This window comes from Gymnodraco acuticeps, unplaced genomic scaffold (assembly GCF_902827175.1).
Source record: "Gymnodraco acuticeps unplaced genomic scaffold, fGymAcu1.1, whole genome shotgun sequence".
NCBI lineage: Eukaryota > Metazoa > Chordata > Actinopteri > Perciformes > Bathydraconidae > Gymnodraco > Gymnodraco acuticeps.
In genome coordinates, this window is record NW_022989919.1 from 344,578 (window position 1) to 369,654 (window position 25,077).

Sequence of the window (25,077 nt, forward strand, 5' to 3'; positions counted from 1 at the left end):
ATTTCCTCACATAACTACAAATAGCCACATATTTCTGGGACTGATGCATTCACAGTGTAAAAAAAGTTGCAACTCCACCTCATCCTTCAGCCATTATTAATTGCAACTGTTTGTTTTTTTGTAATAAACAGAATAGTGAGGTACGCCAAGACAAAGTTCGAAAGTGATCCATGGTAATGTGACAATGTTTCCTCAGGTGAATGTGTCACATATTACACCTGACACTGGTGTGATTGATTACCAAGCCTTCAGGTTATAATATATTATAGAATGCACACAGAGGCATACAAACACACACACACAGGCATAAGAAAACCCACTCACACACGTCCCCTTCTTAGTGGATTTGTGGAGTACACAATCAAGAACATCCCATTTGGGGACCACCCTTTCTGAAGGTTGTACAAGACTAAAACTAAAACAAAAACAGGCTAGAACCTTAAACAGCCTTACTAGGTCAGCCTTTAGCTGCCAGTCTAGTAGAGTGTCTACTAGTGCTCACATGACCTCAGGAGACCTTACGGCACCCCCCTTTAGGTCCTATCCACATAGGATCTCTTTCTGAGTTGCAGAATCTTTTTTCAAGTAGAGATGTTGTCTCATCTCGGCTGCCATGATACAAAGCACTGTACCCAGTGTAATTTTTCTGAGCACATTACAGTTGTTATACAGCCTCTCTGAGAACTTTTAGCTGAAAACATTTTGTTTTTAAAAAAAGACACTGGTGACGTCACTTTTGAAAATGTTTTTTTTGGCCATGTCTAAGACACAAATGATCATAACAAAGGACAAAAAAGCACATTTGTTGGAGCAGATCGGCGTAGCGTAACCTGGATGATGCTGCCAGTGAGTTTTGTACTTTTTCCGGCCTACATAGATCTCCTCGCTCTATGGCTGTCAGACAGAACAGTAAAGCTCAATTATGCTGTGTTGCTGTTTTAATATTTATTTATTTTTTATTTCTATTCTTTATTCTATTTTATCATGTTTTATCAAACCCCTGTAAAGCGTCTTTGAGCACCTGGAAAAGCGCTTAGAAATAAAATGTATTATTATTATTACAGAGTTTGAGAGCAAACATTTTCCAGTTAAATTATAATGTTAAACAAATATCAAGTAGGGGTAAAACTACTCTTTTGTTTTACAAAAGCAGTGCTACTGTATGTCGTCAAGATATAGTTGTAAAAAACTGGGAGTGATTTTCAATGAAACCCTGGAAGGAGATTTCCTAGTGCCCTGAAACAGCTTCCTGCAAGGCAAAATGGACAAAAATGCCTTTCTTGTCTGCTGGCAATCCCCGTCCAGATAGCATCAACTATTGCCCTTATCATCTGAGGCAGGAGTTCCCAACCTTTTTTCCAAAGAGCCCCCCCAAATGACTCCTGTTGGAAGTTGCGCCCCCCAACAACAGCGGTAATTAAAGTTTAAAAGTCTCAAAAATGCTACAACTACTGTCACAAACTGGATGAATGTGAAGTATTTTGTTAAAGGAGGATGAAAGCGTAATTAAGGAGCTCTATTGGAGTGACTTTGATGGTTATTGGACTCAGGATAATTAATTTGGATTCCCGCTGTATGAAGAAATTAAAGGACGGCACAAGGGGGAACAATTCACAAGGGATTAAACTGTTTAAAACACATGCTCAAAGTATGCCGGATTTTGCCGATGTGTTTATGTGGATTCAAAAGTCGTAAATATCTAAAAAATGGAGGAGACAGATCTGATCAGAGCAACTGTGACAAATAATCAAACTGAAACCGGCATGGACAATGACTATGTTTTAAAAATGCGCTTATCCAGACAAGCCCGGTTTGGACACTTTACGGGCAGATGAAACATTTCTATAGAAAGAATTATACATTTCTGACTTTTTCTGCCTTTAAAAGCTACTAACTTGAATTTTTATTAAAATTAATTAATAAATTATTTTGTATATGTTATTGTAATGTAGAGACAAGGCTTTTAGTGACAATCATGTATTGCCTTACAATTATGTGTAAAAATAAAAATGTCTAAAGATGATATTTGGCCTCAAATCATCTGAGGCCTGGCGCCCCCCCCCCCCCCCGCGTTCCCAGGTACTACTGGGAACCACTGATCTGAGGGGTGCCACTAGAAATATCCCTTCCCCATGGCCTTTGGAACTCAAATTATCACAGTGGAAATACTAGACCCTATCAGACTCCATCGATAAAGTTTGGAGAAGGTCATAAACCAAGATTTGATGCATTGGCTTTGCCTGTTTGATCTCTGACCATGTAATGGTAAATGGATTACACTCATATAGCGCTTTATCAGGCCTTTTAAGGCGAGACACCCCTGGTGAATAGGGTAATTTTTTTAACTTAAAGGTATCAGCTAGAAATGTCTCCAGTTAATTACTTACAATAAGGCAATTGTCTTTTGTATTACAAGGTTTCTGAAATAGCATGTTTAAATATGCAAATTAACCATTATCTCATTAAATATGCACATATTTTAACTAGGGCTGGGACTTTAACGCGTTAATTAAGATTAATGAATTACACAAAAATGAACGCGTTAAAAAAATTAACGCATTTTAATCGCACTTATTTTTGCACCGCGGAACGTTTCTCACTGGATGAGTTTCAGGCGTACCGATTATACTGGAGCACCAACTAACGTTCATGACTTCAGACAACAACAAACCACAGTGAACAACAGTGGGAAATGTTGTTTTAAAAAACGGACGGATGGAAGCGTCGATAAGAGCACGGTTGTGTGCAAATTATGCAAAAAGGAATTCGCATATCACCGCAGCACATCAAGCCTCAAGTATCACCTCAATGCAAAACATATAGCAGCTAGCGTGGAAGCTAGCGTGGACGTTAGCCTCTTTTATCGCGTTCACACCAAAAAGAGCCGGTACTAAAATTAGTTCATGAGAACCTTTTACCCCCACGAAAGTCCCTGCTAGAGAGCTGCTAGAGAGCAGGGACTTTCGTACGGCTCTCTTGTGAGAAAAGAGCTATATTTCTGATTGGCTGGGAGGATTGCAAACCACGCCCCGTTAAACTCCCAAAAAGTTTTGTGAAGCCGCCATTTTATTATCCTCGCATTAGCATTATTAGCATTAGCCCAGCGCAGAAACGCAGAGAGACTAACTTATGGCAACACAAAATAAAACATGGGAGCGGTGGAGATGAGGAGGTGTCGGCGTTCTGGCGATTTACTCGGAAGGCTGCTGGGACTCCCAGCAGCTTCTACTGAAGCCAGTCCCCAACTCCGGGGACTTCCGGCCGGGGACTTTGTGCGGCAGTATACGCCGTGAAGTGGTTTGCGGCCTGCCAGTAAACCCAAAGCAGAAGAAGAAGAAGTGACGTCAGCGGCTTCATTTGCCTAATCCTCCCCCAGGTTCAAAGAGTTCTCATGAACTAACGGCCCGTCTACACTACAGGCATCAAAAAATCTTGAAGCTGGGCGTGTCTGAAGCTTGGCGATTTTTTGCGAGCAACGCGACCAACAACCAATCACATGAATCTCCCGCCCCCGACATACAAAGCAATAGCAATGTTAAAACGAAGTAAACTGGATATAAAATCCCCAAACAGGCGAAAACCTACCAGTTTCACCCACTGTCTCTGCCACCTCCCTCCATGCCTGGTTCCTCCGGTTTGTATCCCGGTAAATAGTTCTGGTCGGAAAGAACCGGGTGATTTGCTACCGTAATTTCTCGTTTGGAATATGAGGAAATGAACTGCGGTCTGGCTCTCCCAGCTTGCACGCGGTTTGATTGGCTAGCGCTTGTACTGGCGGGAATTGCAAAAACGGGATTTGATTGGCTGACGCCAGCTTCGAGCAAGCATCGAGCCTCAAAAGTTGAACATTGTTCAACTTTTGACGCCGATAGACGCTCGCGATGCTTGCAACGCCTTGCCATGCTACCCACAATGCAGTTCGGCGAAGTTTGAAAATATCCTACGTCACCCCATTCAAATGAATGGGCGAAGCGTTGAAAGCATTTTTTTACGCCTGTAGTGTAGACGGGCTGTAAGTTCTCATGAACCTTTGTGGGAAAAGTACTGCGGTGTGAATGCGCCTAATGGTATACTAAAATCCATGTGAAAAAAAATTGCTTCTCACTGTTCTTAGGTCAAATATTTATATGTGATTAAAAATGCGATTAATTTCGATTAATTAATTACAAAGCCTCTAATTAGATTAATTGTTTTAATCGAGTCCCGGCCCTAATTTTAACACATTTCAGGAATCGAAATCTGAACTTTGGATATAGCCAGATTCAAAATTCTTGTTTCATTTTGTAGTCATATTAGTATCTAAGGCTTTTACTGAAGGGATATTGGATATCTCTTTTTATCACTCCATAAATCAGAAAATACTGTCAACAGCCCTAAAATATCCATTTTCGCCATGTTTTTAGGTATACAATGTTGTATGTGAACAAACCCTTCTGTAAAAGCCTTCATAATGTTGATAGGAATATAACTGGAAGGTTTGGTGTATGTACGTGCTACTGAAGTTGAAATTTCAAACTCAGAGTAGGAGAAAAAACTCATTTTGAGAAAACGACCTTTAAATATTGCAGTGAGGCGCTAGCTAAACCCTCCTGTTCTTTGGATGACAGCTAGCGCATCGACGCACTCCGTGAAGGTATTTCATGTTCAGGGTCATTTTTTTTTTTTATAACCTTGCTTCGTGCAAGTGACAATTGTTGTCGTCTTCTCTGTGAACATTTTTTTCGCCGTTCTTTTGGCATTTTGAGATTTCAATTTCTAGCTGAAAGCTAACCAGGAAGTGTTTTAGCACACCACGTGACGCATCTGAACGAATCACGTTGTCAGAAATTGACACCAGCCAATGAGATTTTGTTTCTTGGTTTAAGACCCCTTTGTGCTTTCACGATTGGTTGCTGATACAAAGGAAATGACCATATTTGGATCCGATGAGACTGTGCAGGAGAAACACAGCTTTCCAGCGATACCTCTGTTGACATGGTGCACACAGCGGTCGCGGTACTTTATGTTACGTTAGAATGCTAACTGTTGGTGAATTTAGGAGAAATCTACAGACGCAAATAGACAAACTATAGTAAAATAAACACTTAAATGTGTATTTTGTACGTTTTCCTTCCAAAAGCCTGAAAGAAAACATGTTATGGAATCAAAATAGCACAAAATCTCAAAATTGACCAGTACTTGAAAAACGATGTTTTTGCCTGCCGTGTCTCGCCTTAAACCCTCAAAGAAAAAACCCTCACCCTTACATACTACGAGTCATTTAACCATTCACACCTCATTCATGCAGAGCAGAACCACTTGCTCTAGGGAAGCTAACATTCATACACATTCAAACGGAAGCAACTCAGGGTTAAGTACCTTGCATAAGTTACTGCATCGACATTTTGACTGGGATCGAACACATGACCTTCTGGTTGAAAGATGATGCACTCCCTCGCAGCCACAGTCGCCCCAAGTAATCTTGGGCTTGATGGCTTGCTCTCATCAAGTCAATGCTCCCCACTGCCACATTTTGTGTGCACTTACTTCCTACCAACCTTCGCTAACCTCTTCTTGGAAGATGTGATAATGAATCTTTCCTTGGTTCTCTCAGGGTATAGAGGAACTCTTCTCTCTGCACATTTGGCCAAAATCATAATTCAGCCTATTTGAACACTTCCTGTGCCCTCCAATTCTTGACCTATAAATGCAATAGAGAAATACAGTACTTAAGATTGAAAAACAATTTCTCATGGGCTTTAATGTGGATTGGGTTTAAAAGTAGGGGATGTTGACACGATGGGCTCGTAAGAACTCAGATGCTCGATTCCGTTGCTTTGTAATCTTCTTTATTTTCAAGAATACAAAGCTTTCCAATAAACTTCTAGGATCTACTAGGACTCTCCAAGAATCTCTAGGTTCTACTAGGTAGTGCAAAAACAGGTCTATGGTATACAGGCATGGACATGACGAAAATACAAGACGAACCAACACCAGACAAAGGGAGAGGAGGACTAAATATACACTTTAGGTAATGGGACACAGGTGGACACAATCAGGGGCGGGAATAACAATCAGCCTAGCAGGTGCCACACGGACAGGAAGTGCCGACACCTGGAGAGAGAGTAGAGCAATTAACATCAACAGACAGATAGACAAAACACTAAACCCTTACAGATGTGGTGTTTGCTGTCGCAGCAGACATATATAAATCCTCAACAACAAGGGAATTATTCTTCTACAAAAACACCAGGAATTTAATTGGCTTCATCTAATTAGACACAGTTTTTTCCAGTGCGTCTACAATTATTGCTGCCTTCATTACAACTGGAAACACAAAGTTTCAATAAATACTTGTCTCTGTTGGTACGGTGCTACAATTTTTTCTCCCAAGACTGGAGCTCTAAGCATTTGTTTAATGTGACGTTTTAACATTGTACTAAAATGTATGCAATAGGGGCTATGATAGCTTATATTACATTCAGATGGGAATGGAATTAGGAACATTTTAAATAGCAAGCCCTTCCCTGTCAGAGTTAATCAGATGCCTTGCAGTGAAACACATATTAAGTATTACAACATTAAATATTGAAAATGTGATTTTCAACTGCCAGCCTTCAGGTGAAAGAAAATAGAGCGGTTGTTTACTTCAAGTCAATTTATTGTTTTTGCTGTAGGGGAAAGCAGGCTGTCATGTTGTGCAGTACAATTACAGAAGCTAGCTTGAGGGAGAAGTAAATTACAAAGTAATTGGACAGATGATACAGCATGGCTATTGGCTTCATATCAATGTCACAGGTGGTTGATAAATAACCTGGTGAGCTAAAATTGTTGTGTGCTGGGGTCATGGTGAAATTATGTATGACAAATGATCAGACATCTTGCTAGATGAGGGGAATTACAATTTATTTCCACAAGGAAAGGTATGTATCCAATCCAATTTTAATCTAAGCTGTGAAAGTTATCCTGTTGAGTTGAAATCATGCTTGTGGAGTAAATGTTTGCATGTATCAAGATTTTACATAAAAGGGGCCCTGTTATGCTTTTTTTGGGGCGGGGGGGGTGTCCCTTTCCTGTAGTGTGTTAAATAGGTTGTTGGTGTTAAATAGGTTGTTTGGCGTTGCTCACTTCAAAGTAGAGCAATGTTCTACTTTTGAAGCTTCGACAGAAGCGTCAGCCAATCGAATCATATACCAGTACAAGCTCTAGCCAATCAAACCGTGTGCTTGTGTGTCCGGGGCGGGAGATTCATGTGATTGGTTGTTGGTCGATCGTCAGATACGCCCGCCGGCAAGCTTCAACGCACGCCGCCGTGTGTAAGCTCCGTAAGCGGTTGACCAATCACAACTTAGCCAGTTAACCAATCAGAGCAGACGGGGCTCTGGTTTTTAGACAGAGGGTGAAAAAAGGTGCTGCAGCACAAACAGTAGGCCTATGAGGAGAATAAATACCTTTTTGAACACTAAAGCATGGAAACATAATACAATTATGAACCTGACAGTTAGCATAATCGGTCCTCTTTGAAAATAGACTTATTACTGATACATTTAAACATTGTACCAACAATATATAACAAAGCACTTGTGCATAAAACACTTCTCTGTGGTATGCGGTACGGTCCTTTAGCATATTGAGTTAGAACAATGAAAGACACTAATGAAAGGCAGGTTTTCAATAAAAAAAATTAAATTAAATGAAACTTCTATATAATCACACTTAGATTAAGGTGCTGGTTAAAATGTTTTACAAGTACCTAGTAAAAGTAACAGAACACTTTTTTAAAGTAACCCTCCGAACCCTGGTTTTTGCATCTTTTCCGGGTCCCCTATGCAATTGTAATTTCATTACTGCAGTGTTGAATTTTACGAGACACCTTTTCCCCCAAGTCCCCTGGCTCATTTTCCTTTATAGACCAAATCTGGAAGGACAATACAGGGCCTCAAGCTGCCGCCCAGAGAGTCCCCCCAGGGTAAACTTAATTTCTAACTGTGCGAATGATAAGTGGGCAAACTGAGACCATTGAGTGATATAGGCAGGAATGGTGCAAGCTGTCCATTTTCATACCTGTCCTATTCACAAGTATGTTCCAGCTGTCAAGAAAAGTGGTATGTAGAAGGAAACATCACGCAAAACGCAACATGGGATTACTTCCGTCATGCAAAACAAATGATCTGCTACAACAAACAGAAATGTTGAAAGAATAAGCAGGTTATTTCTGTGTCAAAGTTCATGCCACTATCTGAAGATAAAAATGAATAAATGTTTTAACTTAAATGCATTACCTATGCCACAAGTATTGGCTAGCTTAACCATGGAAGCAACAGTGTTTAGCTGTGCTTAAAAGTGTAGTTTTTGATCTTGGAGATGGTTTAAATATGCTAAAATCACTTTTTTAAATGTATTATAACAATCAATTTATTATGTATTATTTGTATTAATAAGAGAGAAACTCCCTCTGGAGGAAACTTTGGGATTTTAACCTTTGTAGACCATTTACTGTAGATGCACACAAACCTATATTACACACTACAGGAAAGGGAAACCCCAAGAAGCATAATAGGGCCTCTCAGTGATGCACATGTTGTGCCTCACTCACTGCTCTTCAGGCTTAGTTTTATGACTGCAACAGGCTGTTGTTTTCAGGGAAAAGACTTCAAAAAGCTCCAACCAAAAGCATGCCTATACTGTAGGGCTCTTTTATGTGACTCAATTGTGACAATATCTATCCGGATTGCTCAAACCACTGGGAGTCAAACTTTTGGAAGCCATGCTGCTTTCTTCATAATCTATTTCACAAAAGCACTGCTTATCTCTTAATTTCCTATTTGGCAGTTGAATAAGCTGTACTTTGTTCTGAAGATAAGAATGTCGTCAACCCCAGCCTTTTTCATTTAACTTTTAATTTGATAAATGTGTAATTCGCAAAACAAATGTTGAATAAAACCCAGCTCCAGCTTGGTTTGTTCATCTCTATTTTAAACTGGTCCATCTTCTCTGCATTTCGATCCCTCTGTCCTTGTCTTTAACATTGTCACCGTTTTTCTATCCAATCGTCCTCATAGTCTAAATATATTTCATAATGAGTCACAGCTCTCTTTTCTTAAGCCTTCACATCAGCACCTTGTACCTGAACTTTGGCCAGCACTGTCTCTTACTAATCCTTGTCATTTCTTATAAAAGATGTGTGCGTGGCTGTGGCTCTTTCCTCTTTGCTTCTCTACTGTCACCTGCTGCTGTGACTGAGAGCACATGAAGGGCAGCAGATCTCTAACAGTGTCACTCAAGTCTCTCGCCTTAGTGGGTCATGTCACTGTAACAAGAGCATTCAGGGATGAATACATGTGTGTGGATCACTGTGGAATTTACATTTTACGGTTTATTTAAGAGCCAAGTTTATTTTCCATCTATTTGATACAGGGGCTGCAATGATTCTGTTACAATTAGTAAATGTATCGATTTATTCAGCCATGCTGAAGAAATGTGGATCTAGGGATGGCAATACCGGTATTGGGTGTGTTTTTTGCTTTTATACCATTTCATGTTCATATTTGTCTCTACTGTGAGATGTCTCCATGCTTTAAAGTTCAAAAAGCTCTTTATTTTCCTCATACTGCCTGTGCTGCAGCACCTCTTTTCACCCTCTGTCTGAAACCAGAGCCCAGTCTGCTCTGATTGGTTAGCTGGCCGGCTCTGTTGTGATTGGCCAACCTTTTAGAAATGTGTCAGAAATGTCCACCCCTTAGCCTATCACTTTCAATGTATTGTAGTGCTAGCCAATAGAAGCGCAAGTGTTACATACTGATGTCATTATGTTACCGAGGCCTTTCCAGCAGGGGTGGGAATTTAGCCTCTGTAGACCATTTACATGCCCTCAAAAAGCATAATATGGCCTCACTGTACCCACACATCGAGCAAACAAAGAGCGCTGCTGCAGCTTTCTGGAGCTCATTATGCAGAGCCTGATGAGGAACTGGGAGCACCTGGGAGAGGCAGTACCTGGAGGGAGACAATCAGTCAGAGGGAGAGACAGCTCAATTCCAACCAAGCAAGTACAGGAGGGAGTGGAAGAAGCGTACAAAGCAGAAAGCACAGAGGGAATGATTGTAGAGTTATTTAAACTAAATGTGTGTCACCTCTCTTCTTACCCTTGCTATTTTCCTCTGCTACTTTTTAAAATCAGTCATTAAAAAGAAAAGCTAATAAAATAAACATTAAAAGAAAAAATACATGGATAAAAGTTACAGTGCAGTCTAAGATATAAATAGTTCAATTAAACATTAAAAGAAAAAGTACATGGATAAAAGTTACAGTGCAGTCTAAGATATGAATAGTTCAATTAAAAGCAGCGACAAAAAGAAAAGTCTTCAGTCTGGATTTAAAAGTAGTCAGAGTTGCAGCGGACCTGCAGGTTTCTGGGAGTTTGTTCCAGATATTTGGAGCATAATAACTGAACGCTGCTTTACCATGTTTAGTTCTGACTCTGGGGACAGAAAGCTGACCAGTCCCTGAAGACCTGAGAGATCTGGATGGTTCATCATTTAGCAGGAGGTCAGAAATGTATTTTGGGCCTAAACCATTCAGTGCTTTATAAACCAGCAGCAGTATTTTGAAATCTATCCTTTGACACACAGGAAGCCAGTGTAAAGACTTCAGAACTGGAGTGATGTGATCCACTTTCTTAGTGTTAGTGAGGTCTCGAGCAGCGGCGTTCTGAATCAGCTGCAGCTTCCTAATATATTTTTTAGTGAGACCTGTGAAGACACCATTGCAGTAGTCGAGTCTACTGAAGATAAAAGCATGGACAAGTTTTTCCAAATCCTGCTGTGACATTAGTCTTTTGATCCTAGATATATTCTTTAGGTGATAGTAGGCTGATTTAGTAACAGTTTTAATGTGACTGTTGAAACTCAGGTCAGAGTCCATGACTACACCTAGATTTCTGGCTTTATCTGTTGTTTTGAACATTGCACACTGAAGCTCAGCGCTAACTTTTATACGTTCTGCCTTGGCTCCAAAAACCATTACCTCAGTTTTATCTTTGTTTAATTGGAGAAAGTTCTGACACATCCAGTCATTGATTTGTTCAATGCACTTACTCAGTGTTTGAATTGGAGCATAGTCTCCTGGTGAAATTGTTACGTAAATGTGTGTGTCATCTGCATAGCTATGGTAACTTATTTTGTTGTTTTTCATTTTCTGAGCCAGTGGTAGCATGTAGATGTTAAAGAGAAGAGGCCCCAAGATGGAGCCTTGAGGAACCCCACATGTCATATTTGTCAACTCAGATGTGTATTTACCTATAGAAACAAAGTTGTTTCTGTCCTTTAAGTAGGATTCAAACCAATTCAGAACTGTTTCCGAAAGTCCCACCCAGTTTTCCAGTCGGTCCAGTAATATGCTGTGGTCAACAGTGTCAAACGCAGCACTGAGATCTAATAATACTAACACTGAAGTTCTGCCACTGTCTGTGTTTAAGTGGATGTCATTAAAGACCTTTACAAGAGCAGTCTCAGTGCTGTGGTTTGGACGAAAGCCTGACTGGAACACATCGAAACAGTTATTTAAATGCAAGAAATTACTCAACTGTTGAAAAACAACTTTTTCAATGATTTTACCTAGAAATGGCAGGTTTGATATGGGCCTGTAATTGTTCATTACTGAAGCATCTAGATTATTCTTTTTTAAGAGCGGTTTAATGACTGCAGTTTTCAGGGCCTGTGGAAAAATACCTGAGTGAAGAGATTTGTTTACTATATGAAGTAGATCTGAGGCCATGCAAGGCAAAATATCTTTAAAAAATCCTGTTGGAATAATATCAAGGCAGCAGGAGGAGGATTTCAGAAGTTGTATAATGTCCTCTAGGTTTTTATCATTAATCTGATGGAATTGTGTCATGGTGTTTGAATTGATGTTAAGTGGACACAGAGACAACACATTTGCTGTTCCTGATGCAGAGGCACTGACTGCTTGTCTGATTTTCTGAATTTTGTCATTGAAAAAGGAGGAAAAATCATTGCACGCCCTGGTGGATAGAAATTCAAAGGCTACTGACACCGGGGGGTTAGTTAGTCTGTCGACGGTAGCAAACAAGGCACGTGCGTTGTTTTTGTTAATGATGTCAGAGAAGAACGATTGTCGTGCGTTTTTCAATTCCAAATTATAAAGGCCAAGTCTCTCTTTATAGATTTCAAAGTGAACCTGGAGATTTGTTTTTCGCCACCTGCGTTCAGCTTTTCAACATTCCCTTTTTTCTGTTTTCACGCTCATGGCCTTTCTCCATGGAGATATGTTCTTGCCAGACACTTCCTTTACCTTAGTTGGAGCAATGGCATTTATAACATTTTTAATTTTTGAATTAAAATGATCTACTAGCTCATTTACTGAGATGTTAGCAGGGGCAAGTGTGGAAGAATAATTCTGAGTAAACATTTCCCTAGTATTTTCAGTTAAATATCGCTTTGTGGTTACCTCTTTTTGAACATTTTGTGAACAGAAATAGAGCTCTCAAAAAAAACACAGGAATGGTCAGAGAGTGCAACATCAGTCACCACAACCTTAGAGATATTCAGACCCTTTGAGATAATTAAGTCCAGAGTGTGCCCCTTATTGTGCGTGGGCTCCGTCACATGCTGAGTCAGTCCATAGCTATCAAGAACACAAAACAGTTATTTTGCCCCTCTGTCCTGGGGGTTGTCAACATGGATGTTAAAATCACCAACAATGACTAGACGGTCAAAGTCAATACACACTATAGACAGCAGTTCAGTAAAGTCATCAAAAAAGCTTGCACAGTATTTGGGTGGTCTATAGATATTTAGGAACAGAGCTCGAGAGGAGCATTTCAGCTGAAGGGCCACATATTCAAAAGAATCAAAGTTTCCATACGATGTCTTCCTGCATTGAAGGGAATCATTGAACAGAAAAGCAACTCCACCCCCTTTCTTATGCATTCTTTCCTGACTCATAAAACTAAAGTTGGGAGGGGTTGATTCGATAAGAACAGTTGCACTGTTATTTTGTTCAATCCAAGTTTCTGTTAAAAACATAAAATCGAGATTGTGCTCAGTGATAAAATCATTGATTAAAAATGTTTTTCCTGCCAAAGACCTGACATTTAATAAAGCTAGTTTAAGTTTGTTAAACACACTATCAGTCATGTTTTTTGTAACAAGCTGTGGCTGACATGGAATCAATGCTAAATTAGATAAACTCACACAAACGTTTGAGCGCTTCCTGTTTCTAAGATGATTCACCGCTCTTAATCTATTACCTATCAACACAGATATCGGCAAAGCTATAGGCAGGCAGGGCCCCGACATGTCCTGGAAAGAGTTGAGAGTGCCATACGCCCTTGAGCCTGGACCCAGCAAATATCAGTTTGCAGCGTTTAGTACACACACATCCTTATCAGGCTTCGGAGACTGCAGATGCCCTCTCGAAGGGAGGGGAGGCGGCTGACGCAGGCACGGTGATGGAGACGTGGGAGATGGTGCGGGGGTAGAGGACATGCTGCCAGGGGGGGGAGGTGGTTGACGTAGGCACGGTGATGAAGACGGGGGAGATGGTGCGCGTTTCTGCAGTGATTTTGGTGGGCGTCGTTGAGGAGCGGGGGTAAAGGACATGGTGCCAGCCCTGCGTATCGCCTTAGTTTGGTCTTTGAACTCCAGGAAGGAATCGGTGCCAACCCTCTATCTCCTTCATGTGTTCAACGATCCCCAGGAGGGTGAAAGGGTGAATGGAGTATCCTCAAAGGCGTTGACAGGGGGGGGGCGTGACGGGCAGTGGAGACTCCTCCATGTGTCTCCCATAATCAGAACATTCCTCAGACGGGTGCAGTGATAATTCCTCAGGGTTTTCTGCGCGATGTGTTGTGTCTTTCTCCTGTTTTGATTCCTCTTGCCGCTTGTCCTTGGCAGAGGGAACAGATTGATAAAGCAGGCAGTTTAATATGTTAGAGATAAACAATTTCACTCCTGACTTGTTCAGGCAAACTCCATTTGCCTTGAAAAGATGTCTGCGATCCCAGAAAAAGTTAAAATTGTCAATTTTATTTTATTTTTTCAGGCATATTACTTTCCTTGTTCCGCCCTCTCCTATCCACCTCACTTTGTTTCTTTCTTTTCTTCTCCTCCTCCATAATTATATCCTCCTTTTTTCTTGACTACTCTGACTCCACCCACCCTTTCCTTCTGTTCCGCTATTTTTCTCGAAAATGTACATCCGTAAATCACAGTCATTTAGTGCCATTACGATAATTACCATAAACAAACAAGACCATTACGGTAAGATTTGCATCTCTTACCGGCCTCCACAAAACATTTTGTATTATGTGATGCCAGTGGAAGGGCTGTTATACAATGCGCCTGACTGAAAAGGATGCTTTTCTTGTAGCCTAAATTGAACCAAAGCGTAAATAGCTTCAGGTAATAGCAGATGTTAGAGAGAGTGATGGATAAAATTACCTTCAAGACGTTTATCCTTTCAATATCTTCCCAATGGGAAACATGTAATTACTGGTTTCCTTTCATTTGAGCTTCTGAGGTTGTAAAGCATGAACACAAAGGGTAAAGTGTTATTTGAGTTCACATTGGAAAAAATGATTATAAGTAGCCTATACTTCAGAAAGTAAAGGGAAGCTACACCACTTTCCTCCAACCCACCCACCTGGCTGCCTTTGGACATTGTGAAGAACTGATGTCGGATTTGTACACCTGTTTTATTTGACACTGCATTTTATTGGAGTAAATAAATATTGGACTTCTTTTTGACAATATTGATTAACTTAGTATTGAATCTTGTTTTCCCCCCTTTTTTTTATTAGCAAAACAGCTTTATTTGTTCAAAGCCATGCATGTAAAGTTTGCATTGCTATGGTAAATTACACGCATTCAATCGATGATGCACAAAACTGAGTAAGACACTTTATGCTGCATTAATGAACTACTGACTATGTTTGTATTGGACCCTGGCCATTTGCCCAGGCTGGCTTTAAAATATTTATTTGAAAACCAGGAGGCATTCATTCATATTTAACTATATTAAGGATGACCTCATCAAAAATGAGTATGATGAAGTCTGCCTTTACACATTCACACACACATACATACAGAGACAGTGGCGGCCATGCAAGGTACATCCTCACGGACACTTACATTCAAACATGAGAACAGACACCGTTGGCCACAGCCACTGTTCTTTGTATATCACCCCTCAAGTAACAAACAGACACGATCCAGATCTATATTGACTCAATCAGCTACCTTAACCTCCTTTGTACGTATTTTTTGCGGTGAAAAACAGCCATTTATATGGTTAACTCCTCTGCTAGTTAGTGCCGCTACATACATCTGTAATCTGAGTGTGTGTGTGTTCAAAGGTCAGTGGGAACTTGGTAATAGTCAAAATCATTTGAACGCTCTGCAATTGGACAATTTCGAGTGGTCCGTGACCCCGAGGGTAGCACTTCACCTAGTCGGGCAAGACCGCTATATCCATAGAAACACAGTGGCAACATCAGAGCAGAGCCGTTTGACCGCGTATCATGTGAATGCAGCTTAAGACTCAACACTGAACATTGGTGTCACCTTAAAGGTCACCTATCATGCAAAATGCACTTTTTGATGTCTTTTATACATAACTATGTTTCCCCGGTGTGTAAGGAGACTCACAAAGTGTCAAAAGTAAAACCCTCTCTCTTTTCCTCCTCACCCCACTAAAAACGTAGCTGATGTACAACGGAGCTGATCCAGATTTGCTGCGGTCATGACGACATTACCATAATGTGGGCTCGCTCTACGCCCACGGCCTTATCAGAAACGTCGCTATCAGAAACAATGCGCGACGTGTTTTGGAAGTAATATGGTCTTTGTTTACATTAGCAAGCATTGCTAACACTCGGAGCTAACCTGTTCTGGAGAGAGTATGTGTAAAAAAGCAGGAAATAAAAAAATGAACTCACCTTGTAGTAAACCCGTAAGAGAAAACGCATTTGAGCTCCATACTGTTTCAGAAATAATCCTTGATGTGGTTTGGAACATACGGCATGACTAGAATGGGTTATCTGTTTGGTATTTTGAGCAAAAAACATGTTTTTTATATATCTGAGACCTATAATATGGGCCTACAAATAGTATAATAGGAGACCTTTAGAGAAAAAACACAAGAAATAAATGCATTTTTGAAAATACAGTTATTGCTCCCAATTTGTGATACATTTTCCATAGCTTGGCTAACGTGCTTATTCATGACTTGCATCTTTTCGTGTCTCTGAAATTGGGGAAAAGATCCTTAGGCACTCGTGCCTCTGTCCCCTATATGGTTTTATATCCATAAACATATCTGCTTGTGTCCACCTGTGTGTTTGTAAGAAGATGGAGTGAGGGGTGAGGCCAGAGAGGCCGCTGAGCCCCGGGCTGCTAGGAAGAGAAGGATGGGCACTGACTTATAAACTTGTTTTCATCCACACACACACACACACACACACATACTTGTTTTCTTCACTTCACCCCAGGGAAGATGGGAGGCTTTCAAGGCGACTGTGGAGCCTTCAGTAAAGCAGAAAACAGTTTTTTTTTACTGGGCATATCCCAACCTGAAGCTCTTTTGTGTGCATGTGTGTATTTTTGGATTAGTATATGTTAGTGCTTGAAAAAGAAACAAACAAAAAGACGGAGAAAACTCAATAAAGGCTTTTATTAAACAAGAAAGGACCCATATGGACATTCCAATTCCGTTCTAATCAACTGCAGCGCCACACCACATCCATCATTTGCCTTTTGGCTAAATAATAACATCCAATGCATTATGATAGATAATATGTCGTGCAGTTCATAAAGTCGCCAAAAAAAGAGAGTCTCTTAAGCCTTTGAAAAGTGGAACACACTTGGCCGTCCTTGGATGAGAGTTCTCACCCTCAGTCATGTCAATTTGTCGATTTTGGCCTTTTTCCTGTCAATGTTCTTTTATCTCTCTTTATTGTCATCCATTTAGTGACTAATTGCTTCATGTTGCTCTCTTTTTCCCTGTCTATTTCTCTTCGCAGGGAGATGAAGTACTGACTGTTATTAAAACTAAGGCTCAGTGGCCGGCATGGCAGCCGCTCAACCTGTAAGTATCAATGTCAGTTTCACAAAATGTAAAGGGGCTTATTAAGCTTATTAAGCTTTTGGGGTTTTTCCTTTCCTGTACTGTGATGTATATGCTTTTGGATTATTGTGCATGTAAATGGTCTGCAAAGGCTAAAATCCCAAAGTTCACTCCAGAGGGAGTTTTTGTCGCCCACTCTCCCTCTGCCGGAAACGCCTCCATTGGACTCCTTTGTTCACTTCCATGACCAAATTAGGACGGCCAAATCACTATGTAACACTCGAGCCTCTATTGACTAGCGCTCCAACACATTGTACGTGATAGGCTAAGGGGCGAGACATCTGTAAGTGATTGACCAATTACAATACAGCCGGCCAGCTAACCAATCAGAGCAGACTGGGCTCTGGTTTCAGACAGACGGTGAAAAGAGGTGCTGCAGCACAGGCAGTATGAGAAGAATAAAGAGCTTTTTGAACATTAAAGTATGGAGACATGTCACAGTAGACACTAAATACAAAAAAACCTGAAAATTAGATATTAATATGTCCTCTTCTCCTATGTTGATTTGTTGAACAGACGTTTTTTTTAAGAAGAGTATAAACTGTTTATTATTGGTGTTTGGTTTAACTAGTGTTCTTCACCCAAATACAACTATGTATGTTTTATGTACTTTTTAGCAATGGAATAGTTCACATACTGTATATTGATGAGTCCAACTGAAAATGGCAGTACTTTTATCTGATGAGTTCAATGCATGTGTGGACAGACACAGAGCAAAACTATTGTTGTCATATCACTCCCACCAGGCAGTTAACCAGCTGGGGGCCAATGTTATTAGCTGATGGGTTGTCCCATTTGTCAATCACCATGTACCCACAGTACACTGCACATTTTTCTGTGCATTGTTGAATCCATTCCCTGATGAGGAATGTATGTAGTGTCGCAAATTGCTTTGTGAGTTTAACAGTATGTATTACGAAAACTGGACCCAGTAGAAAAAACAGCGGGAACCATTGATCTGACTGCTTATTTTCCTGAAAGAGATAGAAAAATATCCCATTGGAGCTGAATGTTAGGGATATGGAAGGCAGTTGGACCTAAAGGCAAAGAAATAAATTAGAAGTTACAAATACTGGTCGACAAGAGACAAAAGACAAAAAACTAGTATAACTTAATATAGAAAAAAAATGGGATATCAAGAGTGAAAAACGCAGCAAATCCACAGGAACTAAGGAAGGATTAATCCAGGGAACATAAACAGGACATTTTAACAAGAAAGATTAACAGATACATCGACTTCAAACTGACAGAGAGGACTGGGAAAAATGTCAACGCACAGAACTAATCGCAGCAACAAGATTCAGCTGGAGAGGGCAGGCAAAAACACATGGTGGAACATTTCCATAGCGGGGCAAACAATCACAAAAAGGCAAGAAAACTAGTGAAATTATGACCAGACATTTCACAAGAGAGTGGTTTTACAAATTAAAACAGGAAACAAAATTAGAAAAACAAAGATCATGACACAGAAGCCCTACTTTGTCCCACTGCCTGTTTTCCGTGCAACGTACGGCCTTCTTCCAAAGACCCATTGCTCCCAAAATACACACTTCAACTGAAACAAACAGATAAATATGGCTCATTATTATGCAGAGTGATGTCATTGGGCCTCCCCAAAGAAAAAGAAAATGCCATCTGGATTATTCTGCATGTAATTACCCAAATGCTATTTAGAATGTGAATTTCCAAACCGATAGACCAGTGGAAGAATGGCCATTTGTTTTGTGGAGTAACGGCTGTTGGACAAAAGAGCTTTTGGTCCGAAGATACATTTTCCTATTTTTTTTTTTTTTTTAAATTGGCATGGCATGGTTCTCTCTGTTCTACTGACAGTTTTAAAGGTTAAGATATTTAAAATAGCTAATGGTTACATACAGTAACTAGCATTGTGTGTGCTTGTAGAGAGTGTACAAAGATATCCTTCATTGACGTACATATATAGGCTATGAGCTCCAGTCATTAACGCACCTCAGAATTTGACAGCCTGTCAGTTATGGGCTGTCATTATATGAAAAAAGGCCATGTAGCTACTGTAGAGGCATGATGCATATATGCTGATTCCAAAAATATGCACTGATATTTGTTGCTTCTGCATAATCATTGTAGCAAGAGTTTTCCCTTTGACATTAAATCAGTTCTCTCTGACAAATTGCAGTTATTATATTTTTACACTAAGTTGACCATGAGCATGTCATTCACACCGGAGCTCTGGATGGATGTATCAATTGTTTGAAGAATAACATGCTTCTCTGTAAGGTTAAAACATTGTTATAACTTTGGGTTTATGAAAGTTTTGGTCTGACGGACAAGCTGAAAACAAAGCTGATTTTCTCTCTTCATGAGAGGTTGATAAATGACAAAACAATATATCATTGTTTCTGTTGATATTCTTGCCAAGTTTTCCTTCAAAGCTATTAAGAATGCTTGGTCAGGGATTTAAAAATATATTGTTAAAATACTGCATCTTCATCATTTAGGACGTGCTGCATCAACGGAAACAATACAAAACATATAGTTCTTTTTTTTATACAGAAATCTTTAATCTTCATCACATTATATCACACACAGCCTCAAATTATTTTATTGTAATGTATGGATTTTCTCTTGCATCCTGTGAGCTCATTTGATACGTTTGTAATTGTTCTTGAACTCATTCCAATTGAAGCCCAAAGCACTGCAGGAACACACACACACACACACACACACACACACACACACACACACACACACACACACACACACACACACACACACACACACACACACACACACACACACACACTAATGTTCTGTATCTTTCACCAAACATCTGCTTAATTAACCCTTCTAGCGCTGTCTGCCATTATCCGAAATATTGTGCCACTATTATTTTTACTAATGAGAACATTCAAACACATGTACACACACACACACACACACACACACACACACACACACACACAACACACACACACACACACACACACACACACACACACACACACACACACCACACACACACACACACACACACACAATCATGCGACTATGAATATAAAATCTAAGCTTATTTGTTCCCAATTTGCAAGTTGTCAAGTTTTTCCTAAAGTAGTTTTCAAGTTTTTGTTTAGACATGATTGTTAAGATACCAAAGACTGTTTTTCATAAATAAACTGTTAATAACATTGTTTTTTATTATGAATCAATTAATTAAAATCTTGACATAAGAGCTCGACTTTCTGCAAGTAATTAAAAAAAATAGTAACAGCAAATGATTGTAGGAAAAGTTATAGAAAATGATATAACAATTAATTTGATTATTGAGATATTTCCTTTGTTTCATTTATTTCTCTTTTCTTATATTTACCCCCCTCCATCACCAGGCGAGCAGCTCCATCTGCAGAGTTTTCTGTGGACCGGACCCGTCACCTCATGTCCTTCCTCACCATGCTGGGGCCCAGCCCAGACTGGAATGTGGGGCTGTCCGGAGAGGACCTCTGCACCAAGGAGTGTGGCTGGGTCCAGAGGCTGGAGACAGTCCTCATCCCCTGGGATGCAGGCACTGACAACGGTGTCACATATGAGGTAATCTATCCTCATTTCACTGTTGGCAGCTGTAGAAACCATGGAGGTATAACATCCAATAGAGACTTGTAGTTGCATCACAGACTACAAAAGCTGTTGTCATTACAAAGGACCACTAGAGAATTGTCTGTAATGAAATAATGATGAAAGAGGGGTTTTCCGGTGGCCAAAGGCACTAAGACATGAAGACACAAGAAAAAGGGAATTAATAATGCTAACCAAAAAAGTATTTAAGTACAATACTGACATAAATCAGTAATGCTACATGTTGTCTCATGGATTATAACCAAATCAGTAATGTTAGCTTAAAAATGTAAGCCTATAACACCACTTTTGTAAGCTCGCTAACTACTGACCGTTGTTATTTTGTTTTCTAAAATAACTTATAAAAGCTATATTAAAGGTGGGGTAGGTAAGTTTGAGAAACCGGCTCGAGATACACTTTTTGTTATATTCCATGGAATGCTCTTAACATCCCGATAGCAATGAATATCTGAAGTGCTTTGACACAAAATCCATAAAAAAAAGTCATCTCTGGAAGCCGTAGTACTGTAAAAAGCACGACCAATCATTTGAGCCGGCTCGGCTAAAGTAACTGGATGGCCTACCTGCCTGTCAGCCTTCCATCTGTGCACAAACTTATCTCGTGCCCTCATTGGTCATGTGCGCGTTCGTGTGTGTTGGAGGAGGGACTCTGTGAGGAAGTGGCAGATTTTTTCCGGCTGTGTATTTTCAAATTCTAGCGCACTTGAGCCGGTTTCTCCAAAATTACCTACCCCACCTTTAATGTACCTAATGTATCATCTCTAGCCAACTAATGCTAGCTAACTAACATAAGCTAGAGTTGGAGGTTTGTAGAGGATAAAAATGGGCTAGCTGATCAAATACTGTAACTAGCTTAAAAACTCTGCTCAGTTGGCTATAGAGTGATGCAAGAATTTGTCCTAAAATCCAGAGTTACGTTAACCTTTTACCGCTTTTGGTTCCCTCGTCTCAAGATCAAAACATTTTTTAACATGTTTTTGGTTAGATGCCTGAAATATTTTTTTAACACAAGCTAAAGAGGTTTTCACCTTTTTTTCTACAGTATCAAATACGATGATACGATGATAAGTACCACACTCATGAATGTCTCGAGCTTCTATGTGTCACAAGCTTTTTGCTACTGCCAATATTAACGTATATAGTATCACATTCCAATATTTTAACATACACATCACATTGCTTTTTGAGAGAGAGAGAGAGAGAACTTTCATCAAACACTTGACTTCCAGCTGGCTGTTAGCCCACTGTGCCACACTTCTTCTTCTTTAGCTCTCCACATCCTTGAATTGAAAACAGCTCATCCATCTTCATTATTTAAAAAATACAACAATGTATTTATAGTTTACAACATCATGAATAAGCAAGGAGCATATCCTGCTGGAAGGAGGTGATACATCCCTTTCAAATCCTTTCTAACATAAAACCGAAACTTTTTAAATTGGGAGTTCTGGTGCTTTCAACCAACAATGCATTTTACTATTTCTTGCCTTTTTACCAGGGCCTTTACTTGGTTTCCTTAGCTCTCAGAAACACACTGGCGCTCACTTCTTTGAATGGTGTCCAGTATATGTATGTGCATTCTAAATTTGAAGATGTTGTGATCTTAGATATTATAATAGTAGTAGGGTTAGGGTTAGGGTCATGGTACTAAACATAGACAAAGGAAACATAGATTATACAGCAGTATTTATTTTCACACTAGATTAAGGTACATTTGCCATTGTTCAGTCTTTCTATAAAATGTAGAGTATCACAATTATGTAACTGTTCAGCACTTAGACAAAGTGTTTCTTTGGACCTTGAAGGTCTTTTAAACTGTGGTATCCAACTTAATAATGTCTTACTCTTTGGGAGTGTTCCCTTAAAAACACAATTATTTTCAAATGTACCATCAGATAATCCATGCATCATACTGAACAGAAGACATTAAATCACTGCCACCTACGGACAGAGACAGGGAAGTACACGTCTTCTAGACAATACGCTTGTTCAAATTTGCACTTTATGAAAAGCAAAGACTTCAAAGCTTCTTTCTGTTTGCATAAATTAGAAGTAAATGTGCAGTTTGTAATGATCTCAAACAATAGATGAATGTCTTCTGTTTGGTCTTCTACTGCACAACATCTTGAAACCAAAAAGTAAGACAAGAAAAAACTTGTGTTCACTACAAAGAGAATCATCAACACTGTTGTTACAGCGCTGAACGGGAAGATGTAACTTCATATCTCCTCTGATACTTTCTTTGTAGATGTCATCCTTTTGTCTTATTCATTACTCCTGAATCTATTCGATACAAAGTTGGTGTGAAACTTGAAACAGCACAGCGAGTGAAACTGTAGGAACAAAGAGAATGTTTGTCACATGTTTTTATCTTTTCTCTCTGTAAAACTTTTTTTAAGCTCTAAGAAAACACATATGCTACCAAACACCTGAGAAAGTGAATGGATCTTGTATTAAAGGCATGATATTGTGTTAGTGTGTTATTACTTTTAATTATTTCTAGTTACATGCGTTTCTTTCTTAAGAAAAATCATGTTGTTGTCTTTCTACAAGCCTCTTTTACAGATATGCTGATATTATATGCAGATATAAGATTAGTATTCTTGTCCCACAAACAATTCCCATGTCCTGAATTTCTGCTGTTTAACTTGAATTACTGTTATCATTGCTCAGCGGAAGACTCGGTCATATACGCCTGAGGCAAGGCCGTCTCTCAGCATACAAGAGCAGATGTTTTCCTATAGGACATCAACCATTTCCACACCAAGTGCACAATGCTAATGTGGGAGGGTGGAAAGAGTTCCCCAGCAGCATCTCATTTTCACACGTCCATTTCCCCCTGATAGTTAAAGAGACGTCAGAGTAGATTCACCTTTAGTTTCACATTGACTTTGGTTTTAATGAACTATAAGAGTCTTGACAACTCTGTTACAAAGCAGTTTTTACACATCATGCAGACATGAACCAACAATAGCATTATTTTGAGTCATGCTTGTGTCAACTAATGTAATATAGGCCCAGTATTTAGTATTTTATTTGGCTTTGTTTTGGTCTCCAGTGGGACAAATCTTTATCTCTCTGAGCTAAATGCTCCGCTCACTTCATTGGACTGTGTTTGGGTGCTTGGTATGAATCATAAAGTTAGTTTATAGAGCTTGTTTGCCAAAAACATCTGCGCAGAATTGTTGTAAAACAGAGCAATACGACTTAACCAAAACTGTTACATCAAAACAATGAGTTGAAAAGCACAGAAATGCTCTGTAGAGTTGAGGAGTACTAAAGAGTTGGTCACTACATGCAAACATTTGTACATGACCCATAATCATTTGAGCCATAGCTAATATAAGAAAACTGATCATTGCAGATTCAACTATTAAATACTGAACTCACCTACCCTCTTGTTTTGGATTCTTCCAGTCACCAAACAAGCCCACCATTCCTCAGGAGAAAATCCGCCCATTGACCAGTTTAGACCACCCCCAGAGCCCCTTCTACGATCCTGAGGGAGGGGCAATTACCCCCATCGCCAAGCTGGTGGTGGAACGCATCGCTAGAAAGGTACAATGTAGTACAGTATGTTAAAGTAAGAATGCATGTATAAAGAAATAAAAACACAGAAAAAGACCATGTTCCACGTTTTTATACAACTTCCAAACATTTACAGCAATGTTGCCAGAGGTAGACTCTTGAGAAATAAATTGGAGAAGAATGTCACAAGCCAAGGATTTAGTATCCTACCAATAAGAGTGCAATGTTTAAAACACAAGTATTAGTAAGTTACATAAGAAATGTTGCCAGCTTTAGCAAGTCGCTATCCGGCGTAACCGATCCTAATCCTAACCCTAAATTCAGAATTACAAATATTTATATCTCGTAGGTAATAATAATAATAATTTGATAACATAAAAGTAAATAAAGAAAAAATGTACATCAACAGAAAACATTGTATTAATGTATCTTTCGTTGTATTTCATTCTTTCTAAATGTAGGTTTAAGGTTAGGATAGGGTACATTGGATGGCCATTAGCTATCACTGGTGATTTTTTGTTCATCTAACTTTCTACCTGTGATTTAAACATTGCAACACACCAGTAGCATTTACATGCAAGTTGGCTTTTCTAATCTCATGAAACTCACATGACCTCCACAACAGGAATCTGCATTGAGGTTTCTGATTGCAATCCTAATTTCCGCTCTAAGAACTGCATTGACAATCCCTACTGTAACCATGCTGACCCAAAATACATGGAATACCATTTACACATAGACACAGCCAATGGTGATCAATAGAACAAAAAACATTCAACGGTTAAATCAAGAGTTTAGGCTTGAAGATAGTTTTGT

The 25,077-nt window shown here is 39.6% G+C and overlaps 1 protein-coding gene across 3 annotated transcripts in view; it reads left to right on the forward strand.

Annotated features, from left to right (window-relative positions):
• Positions 1-25,077, forward strand: part of LOC117542275 (spondin-1-like) — a 149,305-nt gene that overhangs the window by 101,971 nt on the left and 22,257 nt on the right. For all 3 annotated transcript variants that reach the window (XM_034209839.1, XM_034209840.1, XM_034209841.1), the window contains exons 7-9: positions 17,021-17,085; positions 20,487-20,688; positions 24,151-24,291. In XM_034209839.1, the coding sequence (XP_034065730.1) occupies positions 17,021-17,085; positions 20,487-20,688; positions 24,151-24,291 (408 nt within the window). The remainder of the gene's footprint in view (positions 1-17,020; positions 17,086-20,486; positions 20,689-24,150; positions 24,292-25,077) is intronic.